Raw genomic sequence first — 12,450 nt, 5'->3', positions numbered from 1 at the left:
CGGGGCGCACATACTTCACCGCCCGCTACCGTATCATAGGCCATCACTCGATACTAAGCTCACAGCGTCAACCGCCTCTCCACCCTCACCTCCCGCATAACAGTCTTCACGGGCGTACTTTCCCCCGACGCGATCGTCAGTGCTTTTTTATGCCTCATATTCTTTCTATGCGCCACGCACAGGAAGATGCCGAATCCCAGCGCGCTCGCCAGTGCAAGGGGTATCACGATCTTTGCCCACAGGGACAGACCTAGGCCCGCGGCTTAGTTAGCTTGTGGACTAGCTGGATGTACATGGGGGGCCTGGGACTGGCGAACCAAAGATCCCTCGGTAGCGGAGTGGCTCTTCGGTGTTTGTTGGGGCGTGAGATGAGGCTGTAGCTGTGGTTGTGAATGTGATTGTAGCGATGTCAGTAATTGGTGGTGGTGGTGGTGTCGGTGGAGGTGGTGGTGGGGGTGGAGGTGTTGTGTCTATAGAGTAGAATTTCGTTGAGGTACTGTCGTCGCCAATCCTGCCGGAGAATGAAGAGGTCTCCGGCTCCGCAACGATTGATGATATAAAGAGCGAGGCATTCACAGTACTAACCGAGCCCGAGATATCGATCTGGAGCCCTATTGATGATGTTCTGAGTGTAGTTAAGTCGCCAATGGTTGTAACGACTAGTGAGCTTGAGACCTCAGGCTCGAGTGATAATGTTTCAGATGCTGTTGGGTCCCGCGTGGTATTTTCAACGGCCGAGCCATTATCGGTCGGGCTTGCGGTTTCGAGTGTTCTATGGCTAGCGGTTAGTATTGACCGCTCTGAGAGGAGTGGTGGGATGTGGACAATATTGTTTCGAGGCCTTGCGGGCGTGGAATTGCGGACTGTGGATGACGTTAGCGATACTGGTATGTATCGCACGCAATCAGCTCAGCGTTACTCACGACATAGAGCACAAGCAGTTGGTAAAACAAAATGTAAACGAGAAGTTGGTATTTCATCGTAGGAAACCCCATGGCTAGGTAGTGAGCTAGCTTATCGGTTTCGGGAAAAGCTAAGGACTCACTACAGGCACTAAGTTATGAGGCTTAAATGCTTGAATGCTGCACGCACTGGTGGGCGGTAGGCAGATATGTAGGTCGATATAAGACCCCTCGGATCCTCCAAAAAGAAAGGAAAGAGATAAGTGCACATGGAGCCATTTATATCCTAGTGCATGCTGGCTGCATCCCACAAAAAGGGCAGAAACATTCTAGAGATCAGTTGGCAGGGACAACGGGGGCCGGCCAATAAACACTCCTCCCGTATCTTTCGATGATCCAAACATCAGTTAATGCCTAGTTAATTTCCGTGAGGCATACGAGGGCTGACAATATATCGGCAGTTGGAGATAGTGCATATACTCGTAAAACGGCTCCCTGGCCGGATCTGCAGAGTAAACGCCATAATTAGGTGTCTCGGACTGCGCAGCTGCACGGTTGTCGTCCGAGACGTCATGAATTACGAGTGTGCCGGACTGGAGGCTCGGCATACCGAGGGCCCAGTAGATTTGGTTGCCAAGGTTTGTGTCTTGCAGTGAGATGGCGCCACGTCATGGGCTATCACTCGGTGGAGAGTCTGTGCTTACTAAACTGCGACTTTCGATAGGACATCGAACTGTGGTTTCTCTATAGCTACACCACTGCGCTCTTGACGTATTATATTCTCTGTCCTGCGCCGAGGATGCGAAGGTCTAAACGAGAACACACACGTCAGACCCGCCAGTCCGCCCGCGGATGCTCATGATTCCGCCCAGGTCGGCCACTTCACCCAGGAGCAGCTAGCCCCTGGTTACTTACATGTAGCTAGGATGTGAGTATGTGAGTAATATAATGCCCCCAGTTGTAGTCACCGCATACCGTTATTCCTACAGTCGATGGTGGCACGCCATATATAACCGCGTCCCGCTCCTCCCGCCCTAGCGCCCCGGCTAGAAAATTGCAGCTTGCTACGATCGGCCTGCAACGACAACTCTCTGAGCCGCCGAGAAAGCCTGGCCCGTTGACCCTCAGACACGGCGGCACCGGCCAGGATACCCAGAGAAGTTGCGGCCGACATCAAGCCGCATCGCAGTGGCGCAGGAAGGGCCGGTTTGTATCAATTAGCTGCAGAGGCTCCGGCTGTTCCCCCGCGGAAGTGGCAGTGGTTGGATCTCGCCCGCTCGGTTTACTCATGCTCAACATGCGGAAGCGATGATGGTATCGCGATCAGGTCACAGGGCAGATAGACTACGGTTAGCCCTTCAAAGGGAGCGGTTATAAGGGCAGGTTTGTACTATTCGGTGTGCGGTCGCTCCTGGTATTGAAGGGAAAGAAGGTACGTTTTACTAGTGCCGGAATATCACTAGCCGTAGGTAGGGGTGTCGCTGCGGTGGAGTGTTCGGGAGTTCCGGGCGATCTATAGAAGTTTTTCTGGCTCCCCGGTTGTGCGGGTTCGGTATAACGTACGCGTACCGGACACTACAAGAGGTGTGCGGTCTCGGACTAGGGTAAATGACCTGGAGTTCTATTAGTGGGCACACCGGACAGAGAGCAGAATCTCTATGGAAGTATACGTATCAATACTCGGAGAAGGGATTTGAATATCTAGACGGGTGCTAAGCCACTAGAACGAGTATCATTAGAGTGGAAAATACTTTTATGATCTTGGTCAAAGGACCGGCTATTGGTGCTGATAAGTGGCATGGTAAGTAATTTGGTGAAAGGACTGCTAAAACTACGGCGGTATATATCCCCAAGGAGCAAGCGTCTTACTCTAGCTGATACCCGTGGGTCAAGCAAACAGCTCCTATCCGAAACTCGGACCGCTCCTAACAGCTCTACGGTATAGTTCCCACCCGCTCAGGTCACTAGACTGAGGACTAATCAAAACGTGTCATTATTACAACGAGGGGTGCTTTATTATTTAGATATAGATCCTTTTACAGCACCGAGTTCTGAGATATATCGAGTCATATCTTGAAATCCAACATGTGTTGAACTAGGTAATGGAAACGCGTACCGAAACACTGCAGGCAACCTGATCTCTTCAATAGCTAGTAAATAATTAATTATACTCATATAATAAGGTATTGCCGAGTGGCAGCCTGTGATTGGAGCCGTATCCCTTGGGCGGTCAGTCCAAATCGAAATCGTGACCGAACCAGATATGGTAGTTATGCTCTGATAAACGCAGTTCCTGTTTATTCTATCCTCAAGTTTCTTCTCACACGCTAGAAAGCTCCACCTGTTCCACTAGAGATGGGGAGAGAATGAACAGTAATTGCGTTCAACTGAGCACACCCAGCCATATCTGGTTCGGTCACGATTTCGATTTGGACTGACCGCCTAAGGGATAGTTACGGAAACTGGTAAGGAAAACGCATACCGACGCGCTGCGCAATATGCCGGTACCCGAATAGCTTTCGAAACGAATTATACTCATATAATAAGGTGTTGCCAAAACTCGGGCATCTGTACATTTCAATGACTTGATATTACCACTCGATCACTGTTATACTAGCTTAACATCTCATGTCTTGACACAAAGCGTTGTGAAATAACGATCAACTCCGGAAGTCTTACACCAAGATTGATCCTATGAATATAACAGGATTATTACCTACTATCGACACACTGTGCTTAATATCTTAGCAGGCACAGCTATGTCAAGTCAATAAACTCAATCCACTCACCCATTGATACAAGTGATACAAAACATACTCACAAACCCACAATAACCTTTCAATACCGATTTTCAACCATTACTTCTACCATCTTCAAACCACATTCCCACCAACTCAACCCCCAACATACACCCATCCCACCACAATGACACCTAAAAACCCCATCCATTCCCAGTCTATGTTTCCACATTTACCCCCACACACAACACCAGATCATACCTATCCCTTGAAACTCAGCAATTCCGACTCTACTTTCACAACTGAAACTCCCAGCATTGCCACATCTTTCAAAGATGAAATTCTGCAAAGATAGCCATTGCCAGTTTAGACCCTAGGTATCAGAAACCAATACAGGCATTAGATGCCCTGAGGATAATAAGGGGCAAGTCAGAATTTCAACTTGAAATTCGGTACTCTAAGGTGATAAGTGTGGGATTTGTAGGTGAAGCTTTAGGATATCGGCCGTGAAAGTGGGATTGAGGGTTAGGGTTGGGTAATTAGGGTGTTCTTAGATGGCTTTTTTGTTACAGAACTGATTATGGGAGCTAGAGAGGCGGTATTAGGGGGTAGGCGGCGGCTTGGTAGATCGGTGGCTGTTTTGTATGTTCAATCGGGCTACGTACTGCTTTCCCCTTTTTTTCTTTTTCTTTTCGGGGGGCCCGGGGGGGGATTTCGCTGTGTGGTGGATCAATTGATGGAGTTCTACGAGGTAGCGAGCGGGAATGTAATATTGGCTAAATACATGTAGATTTCTTAGATACGCTATCGAGAGCATTTTGGAACCTGTGGCTGCCATGTACCACTCACGGTGAATCCTACAGGACTGAAAGATTACGTGGTTTGGTACTATGGGCTGAATGTCAAACAGTTTCTCTTTTTCCAATTAACGCCCAGGTTTAGATTTGAGAAGTCAGCCGGTTGCAATTGGCGCTGTGGTTGAAAATTGTTTGTGTTAGTCATATCCATCTACAAATTCCTACACGAAAAACCAGCTACTTACTTCCAGTTTTATCGGCACAGGTGCGCGCGGCCGTTATACTCCCTTTATAAAGTCTCGTTAGCCATTAAATCAGGGCTCACTCCTCGCCACCTCCATCACACGCCATCACTCACCCTCTTCACAAGCCCTCACTCGCCACACTCACAGCCCCTCACTCGCCGCACGCCACCCCTTACCCGGCCTGCCCCCCGCACCCGCACCCCACCCCCACCCTAACAACCCCCCGTGCAACCATGCACTCCTCCAAACTAAAGCCAACATGTCCCGCCGCCTCCTAATCCTCTACGGCTCCGAGACCGGCACCGCCGCCGACCTCGCCCACGAGCTCTCGCGCCTCGTCGAGCGCCACCACTTCCTCCCGACCTGCCTCGCGGCCTCGTCGCTCTCGCCGCCGGAATCGCTGCCGTCGTGGCCGCTCGTGGTGTTTGTGTGTGCCACTACGGGGCAGGGCGAGATGCCCGCGAATGCGAAGGCGTTCTGGAGGTTCTTGCTCAGGAAGAAGATTCCGCGCGATTGGCTGAAGGATACGTGCTTCACGACGTTTGGCTGTGGGGATAGTACGTATGCGGGGTTTAACTGGGCGGTGAGGAAGCTGCATCGGCGGCTGCTGCAGGTGGGGGGTGTAGAGGTGGCGGAGAGGGGGGAGGGCGATGAGCAGCATGGTGACGGGTGTGTTTGTGCCCCCGGCCCCTGGGTGAGAGAGAGGGAGGGTTAGAGGGTGGGAGTGCTGATGGGTGTAGGATTGATGGCGCGTTCTTGCCATGGTCGAGTAGGTTATTGGAGGTCCTGCTGGAGCGATATCCGTTGCCGGAGGGCGTGGCGCCGATCCCGAAGGAGGTGCTGCTGCCGCCAAAGTGGGTGCTGCAGCTTGACGAGGGTGCGCCGGAGGTAGTGGCGGCGGCGGGCGTGGAGGAGACGCATGTGCCGCGGCCAGGCGCACTCGTCGGGGTGCTCAGTGCGAATGTCAGAGTCACCCCCGAGACACATTTCCAGGACGTGCGGCACATCAAGATCACGCTGCCCACGCCCGTCTCCTACGCACCGGGCGACACCATCTCCCTCCTGCCCAAGAACCACCCCGACGACGTGTCCCACCTCCTCGAGCTGCAGTCCTGGCAGTCTATCGCCGACCGCCCCCTCCAGTTACTCCCGAACCCCGAAGTCCCCACCGCCGCGCTCCCGCCATCGCCGATACCCTCCCCTGTGTCCCCGCTGACGCTCAGAACTCTCCTGACCCACCACGTAGACATCACCGCCATCCCGCGCCGCTCCTTCTTTTCCACAATCGCGGCCCTTACTACTGACGAGACCCACGCAGAGCGTCTCCGCGAGTTCACGGACCCACAGTACACAGACGAGCTGTATGACTACACCACCCGCCCGCGCCGCAGCATCCTCGAGGTCCTGCAGGAGTTCTCGACCGTGGGCATCCCCCTCGATCGCGTCCTGGAGGTTTTCCCCCCGCTGCACGAGCGCCGTTTTTCAATTGCTTCGCCGCCAACGACGAGGCCAGAGGTCGAGATCCTCGTGGCCGTCGTCAAGTATCGGACCATCATCAAGAAGATCCGCGAGGGCGTGTGCACGCGCTGGCTCGCGGCGCTGCAGCCCGGCGCGGAGATCACCGTGGCGTTTCAGCGCGGAGGGCTGGGCGATGCGGCGGGGAGGCCGGCGGTCATGGTGGCGCCGGGGACGGGGGTTGCGCCGATGCGGGCGCTTGTTGGTGCGCGGGCGGCGAAGGGGGAGGAGGCGGAGGCGCTGCTGTTTTTCGGGTGTAGGAATGAGGGGGCGGACTATTTCTTTAGGGGGGAGTGGGAGGCGCTAGAGGAGAGGGGCGCGGTGAGGGTGTTTACGGCCTTCTCGAGGGATCAGGAGAGGAAGAGATATGTGCAGCATGTAATCCGCGAGAAGGGGGAGGAGATATATGAGGCGGTGGTGAGGAGGGGGGGCGTGGTGTATGTGTGTGGGAGTAGTGGTAGGATGCCGAGTGCGGTGAGGGAGGCGCTGGTGGAGGTGTTTGAGAGGTGGGGGGGCGTGGGGAGGGAGGAGGCGGAGGAGATCTTGAAGGCGTTGGAGACGGAGGGGAGGTGGAGGCAGGAGACGTGGGGGTAGCTGTATGTAGATAGATAACACTAATAGGCTTCATAGAGTACATACCTAGCTTAAGAATTGCTATTACTGTAGTCATTCCGGGAAGATTCTCTTATAGCAAACAGCCACCCTCATCCTTATGCGAGGGCACCATCGATTTCTCTAACGTTAGCAGCCATTGGCAATATAAGAGCTGGCGGGGTGGAGATACACTCATAAAACTTCACTTTGCAAACTCTCATATTGCGGCGCTGATGTAGAAGGCCAGTGGGGTTTAGCGTTAACTGCATGCGATATTCTTGTACCAGGAATCAATGGCTGGAACCCTTAAAGCTGTTGGTGACCGAGGTCCCGCTATCTGATGCCTGGAAGGTTCTCAAAAAAGATAGCCCCAAGCCCAGGCTCTGTCGCTCTATTGCTCGGATGAAAGAAGACGAGAGAGGTGGTGATGATTGGATCAAGTCGGTGCCGCAGCCTAACCTTTTTATAGAATCTCAAAAATAATATATATGCTTAACCAACTACAACCACGTAGCTGTTGTCCTGTTCGGACAACCTGCTCCATAACGCGTGATAATGATGGACCCAGGCGCCAGAATCATGATGCATCACTCGGTTTTAATATCGACGAGAGTCTCTTCGCTGTGTGGAATTCGATATATCGCCTGGTTTTGTGCTCCTACCACTGTTGGAATGATTGGTGTTCCCGTGATTATTATCAATATCAAAAAAGCCCCACTAAGCCCTTTTAGACAGTTCTTGTTATCATGTTCAGTGCATAGTCCTTGTAGTCCGTCTAAAAGTTTTGATGGACTGACTCTGCTCGAAAAGTTCCACAGCCCGCATATACGTAGTCGGTCCGGAATCGGACTAGTCCAGTGAATATAGGGGACGTTTAACTATTAAAGCTAGACTCTCGCGCACGTATACGCCCTTCGTACTTGCTGTCTTTTATCCCCGGTGCCAGATATCGATACATCTTCCGTCAGCCAACAAGGGCCATATCCCGCTCTTTCTCGGCCACATTGCAACTCGTGATCAAGCAGGCATATATATCCCCCTCACGTCATCTCCACACTCCCATCAGATCTCCCCCATTACTTCATCCAGCCAAACATGGCACCCATCGACAGCGCCCGTCTCCCATTCCCAATCTACCGGCACTCCAGGTTGACTACCGCCCTCCCCCCTCCCCCCTCCCCCATCCCCCATCCCCCCACAGCAGCTATATAGCTAGCCAGACTGACAGTGCCCGCACAGCATCGGCATAGCGCTCATGGACACACTAGACCAACCATGGTTCCGCCGCATAATGACGCCAGAGATGGCGGTGAGGGTGATGATGAACTTTGATGTCGTAATGACACGAGTACTGGCTGAGATGGCGCGCGCGAGCTTGAATATTACGGTATGTATTGCTGGGGGAAGGCCGCGCTGGGTGCTATGGGGGGCTGACGGTCAGTGTGTAGGGGCGTTTGAGTGCGTACAGGTTTTTGGACAATGTGTGGTGTTTTCAGTTGGAGGATGTGAGGCTCACGCTGGATGCGAGGGAGGGGGCGGTGAAGCCGGTACGCGCGGAGAGGATGTTGGTTATTGCGCATAATGCGGATCCGCGGGGGGAGGAATAGTGGTTTTGGTTCGTCGATAAGTGGGGGGCTATGGTTGTAAGAGAGTGATGTCCGAATAAACAATGGACATGTATGTACTATCGGTTATGGGGGGATAGAAATGTGGTTGGGTAATTCCTCAACAAGTGGGGTCCAGCAATATATCGCAAATAGTAGATTCACAAAAAGGGGTTAGCGCCGTTAGTAATAAAACTTAGGTGCTACTAATCTCCAAGACTCTGCGATATCATTGGCTAAGTGAAGTCGTAACAGCGTTCTATCTGACATGTACATGCAGTAGTTTCCGACGTGTATATCTCAATCCTTCCTTCCTTCTGTCGATAATTATCCGATCAAAACGACCCTTGTTCCTTCCCCCAAAACTAGAACCCATGCTCACCACCTGTGGCAGCAGCAATGCGCTAATGAACAAAGTGCGCCAAATTCATCCCACACCATCAAATACCTGGTTTCGTGGTGTAGTTGGTTATCACACAAGTCTAACACACTTGTGGTCCCCGGTTCGAGCCCGGGCGAAATCATCCTTTTTGCGTCTTTCTGCCTTGAAGGGGGTGGGATGGGTCATTTTGTTGCGTGGGTAGAAGGATGGGCGATCAGTGACGTCTCCTACTAAGATTTTTGGTTTTTGTTTCTGAGGCTAATTTTGCGCTCTACGTGGCTTTTAAAGCATGTGTGTAAACTTACTACCGCGACTAATACATGTACGTATAGTTGGCTAGTAGGACATGCGCCGCAAACGACTTTGGGAAAGCTGCAGCTCAGTGTTATCAGTTAGGCTCAGTATAGATATAACAGTGCATGATAATCATGTTCATTCTCTTTTTTTTTTTTTTTTTTAGATGGCCGTGGAACCTAGAGTTCCTCCTTATCGGTAGAGCAAATGTATTCACTATTTTGATGGCTCTTAGTTTTCAATAACAAGAAAAATAGTGATCCTAAAACAATCTTCAATTTTATCTTTTTCTCATCACGCCCTAGACCTTCTTAGACAGTGTGCATGTGTCTAGAGTACATGTATCTCTCATATCGCACCTATTTCGATTCCTTATCTCCTCCACGTGACTCTCGACCGGGTAATGCACTTAACACGCCAACGTCCGTCGCGTCCCTCGCGTCAAACCAAATCCACGCAACCTCACCTGAGAAAAAAAAAATGTCTTCAAACAAAGGTACATCTATCCATCGACCTCCTACCTGCAAACACCTTTATACTAACTAGTTGCCTAGATATTGTTTGGCCTCCTCAAACAACCGAAGATGTGCTAATGCTAACCCCGCGCAAACACCGTCCAGAGGCCCCCTTCTCGCCCTCGCCCCTGCGCAAAAACTCCCTCCCCTCCCCCTTCGACGGCGCAAACTCCGACAACTCGGACGATGAGGACGAGGACGAGGAGATGCTGAAGCTGAAGCTCGCGGCGCTGGAGGCGAAGCTGAAGCTGAAGCAATTGCAGAAGCGGCGGAAGGCTGCGGAGGGTGGGGTAGCTGATAGCGCAAGAAAGCCCAGTACCTCTTCGACCCGAAATCGCTCGGGGTCGCTTGTCCAGGTGCCGCAGTCACCCGTCAAGAGCTCGGCTGTCAAGAATGCGGACCCGCCGATGCCGAAATCGCCGAGTCGGGTGTTGCTGGGTATCGATAAGGGCCTCCGGGGGGCTGATGTGTCGCTGCGTCGGCCGCCGCCGTACAGGGCGGTTAATACTCGGGCCACGTCGCCGTCTGAGCAGCCCCGGAAAACGTACAGTGAGCGCATTGCGGAGGAGCGGGCGAAGGAGAAGTCGAAGGCTGAGCGGCAGAAGGTGGTCGAGAAGTCCCGGTCAATGGGGTTCAATTTCGACCCTATCGCTACCACATTTACTGCTGGAGGTAGGGGAGGGCCTGATCCGTTTGTTGAGGCTTCGCGTGCACCAACTGTGGCCCCTGAGAGTACGGAGCCGACAGAAACGGGTGGGTTCGATAGTTTCTCGGGCCTGCACTTGTCTTCGCGGCTGATACCGCATTTGACGTTGACACGCCATCTGTCGCCGACAACTATCTACCTTCTCCCCAATCTTCTCAAGGAAGTTAAAGGCCCTGATTTTGAGCCCCCAGATATCGAGGGCGACTGGGTCGTGCTGGCAACCATCTGTTCAAAATCCGAACCTCGCGAGGTCGGCCAGAACACCAATTCCAAGAAGGGGACCGGAAAGTACATGGTCCTCACACTAACAGATCTCAAGTGGGAGATTGAGTGTTTTCTCTTTGGCAGCGGCTTTGACAAGTTCTGGAAGCTCCCCGTAGGTGCCGTGGTAGCCATCATGAACCCCGGAATCATGAAGCCGCGGGTCGCCGACACGGGGCGATTCTCGCTCACACTCAATGATTCCAGCGACACGCTACTAGAGATCGGCCGGGCACGCGATCTGGGCTTCTGCAAGGCCATGAAGCGGGATGGCAAGATATGCGGGAGCTGGGTCGACAAGCGGCACACGCACTACTGCGCGTTCCACATCGAGGCCGGGGTCAAGAAGGCGCGTGTTGGGCGTGCCGAGGTCAACTCGATGGGGAAGCTCTTTTCTCCACCAAAGAAGGGTAGCGTCCGCCCGAGGCGATTTCTCGGTGGTCGCGGCGGCGGGAGGGATAATGGATTGCTGCATGAGGGCGCGCTTACAGATCTCCCGCAGCGGGCAGGGGGCGCAGGAGGGAAGGTCTTTGTGGCCCCGGGTAGATCAGCGACAAGGCTCCTGGATGATGAGTATGATGGCATGCACAGGGGTAGTCGGGAAGAGAGGCTGCAGAAGCGCCTCGCGGAGGCGGAGAAGGAGAGGCAGATGACTAGAAGAATCATTGAGAGCCAGGGCCGTGATGGCGGCGTGGGTGTGGACTACCTAAAACTAAGTGTGGATAGGTTTGATCTCAATTCAAGAGTAAGCGCTCTTCTACTTGCCCTTCATTTCTCTCGACTGAAAAACTAACTATGAAACCAACAGCCGTCAACTGCGAACTCCGTCAATAGCTCACAGAATACATCGGTAGACAGCTTAACATCGCTCCTTCTCCGCTCCAAGGGCGTGACAGCGCAATCAGTGTCCCTGAGCCCCATCAAGCGAAAACGGCCCGAAAGCCAGATGAGCAGAGACATGAGCCCGGAGAAGGGTGCAACCAAGCGGACACGGTTCGCGCTGCCGGGACTGGAAAGCACCTTTCGGGACGACCCGTTTGTAAGAGATGTCGACGAAGACGACGATTTGATTATTGTTTAATTTTTTTTTTCCAGGGCGTTTAATACCATTGGCTTTCTTTGTTTTTTTCTCGGGTTGTTGCTTTTACTTTGTGGGTGAGGTGAAAATAGATTCTAGTCTTGGTGGGTTGTTGTGGATTGTGGTTAGAGGGCGCGCGTGCGTGGTGGGACGGATTATTTTCTTCCTGGTAATTGTTTACTACTCTGGTTGCCCTGGCGGTAATGGGGGGGGGATTGTTAGTACTAAGTAGCTCTTTATATATATTCTTATGGAGTACATACAGTTACGTTCAAGGGGGGCTTTTATCATATCCTAATATTATTCTCATGCCTAGCTTGTACGTTGATTGAATTGAAATTTAATTACTGGATTCCAATCGTTTCACCTCCTCTCTGCAGGGCACATATATTTTCTACTCCCGGTTTGGCATGTCTACAATATCGATGAACGGTCGCTCTTGAGTGGATGCTCAAGACTGAATAGCGACTCCAACTACGAACGAGAACCCTAGCCCTGAGGGCAATCGGACTTGTGATATTGTTTATTCCACCAGCGAACGTTTGAACCTCCAATCACCACAACCAACCACCGACAAAAGATGGGCCCAAGCACCGGGGTGCATGGCTTGCATGCGCTGCTCTGATATGCGCCTCGCGCCGCAGCGGTGATGGAGAAGGCTTTTACTACTCATCTCATAGAGCGATTGGCTAGGGGTTATTTGAGTGGACTTAAAGGCGTTAGCGATACGATAAGCTTTGATCAACGATGGGCTTGCGCCCTTTTAAAGGACCTGGATATCAACCCTACTAAAGCCGATAGAAGATCGGCTCGAGACTA

At 52.4% G+C, this 12,450-nt stretch overlaps 4 protein-coding genes across 4 annotated transcripts; 3 read left to right on the top strand and 1 right to left on the bottom strand.

The window, feature by feature from the left end:
* Nucleotides 1–59: 59 nt before the first annotated feature.
* H6S33_006689 (uncharacterized protein) lies at nucleotides 60–995 on the bottom strand (the record flags this gene model as incomplete). Its single annotated transcript, XM_044838385.1, has 4 exons — nucleotides 60–250; nucleotides 318–772; nucleotides 826–863; nucleotides 924–995. The coding sequence occupies 4 exons, from the start codon at nucleotides 993–995 to the stop codon at nucleotides 60–62; spliced, it is 756 nt and encodes a 251-aa protein (XP_044689507.1).
* A 3,946-nt stretch (nucleotides 996–4,941) lies between these two features.
* H6S33_006688 (uncharacterized protein) lies at nucleotides 4,942–6,791 on the top strand (the record flags this gene model as incomplete). The annotated part of the gene is made up of 2 exons (XM_044838384.1): nucleotides 4,942–5,351; nucleotides 5,423–6,791. The coding sequence occupies 2 exons, from the start codon at nucleotides 4,942–4,944 to the stop codon at nucleotides 6,789–6,791; spliced, it is 1,779 nt and encodes a 592-aa protein (XP_044689506.1).
* Nucleotides 6,792–7,886: 1,095 nt separating this feature from the next.
* Nucleotides 7,887–8,398, top strand: H6S33_006687 (uncharacterized protein; the record flags this gene model as incomplete). Its single annotated transcript, XM_044838383.1, has 3 exons — nucleotides 7,887–7,939; nucleotides 8,031–8,178; nucleotides 8,240–8,398. The coding sequence occupies 3 exons, from the start codon at nucleotides 7,887–7,889 to the stop codon at nucleotides 8,396–8,398; spliced, it is 360 nt and encodes a 119-aa protein (XP_044689505.1).
* A 1,153-nt stretch (nucleotides 8,399–9,551) lies between these two features.
* On the top strand, nucleotides 9,552–11,634 carry H6S33_006686 (uncharacterized protein; the record flags this gene model as incomplete). Its single annotated transcript, XM_044838382.1, has 3 exons — nucleotides 9,552–9,567; nucleotides 9,626–11,298; nucleotides 11,362–11,634. The coding sequence occupies 3 exons, from the start codon at nucleotides 9,552–9,554 to the stop codon at nucleotides 11,632–11,634; spliced, it is 1,962 nt and encodes a 653-aa protein (XP_044689504.1).
* Nucleotides 11,635–12,450: the final 816 nt, after the last annotated feature.

This window comes from Morchella sextelata, assembly GCF_020137385.1.
Source record: "Morchella sextelata strain SCLS chromosome Unknown scls_21, whole genome shotgun sequence".
Taxonomy (NCBI): Eukaryota; Fungi; Ascomycota; class Pezizomycetes; order Pezizales; family Morchellaceae; genus Morchella; species Morchella sextelata.
This window is presented reverse-complemented; position numbering and strand designations above follow the sequence as displayed.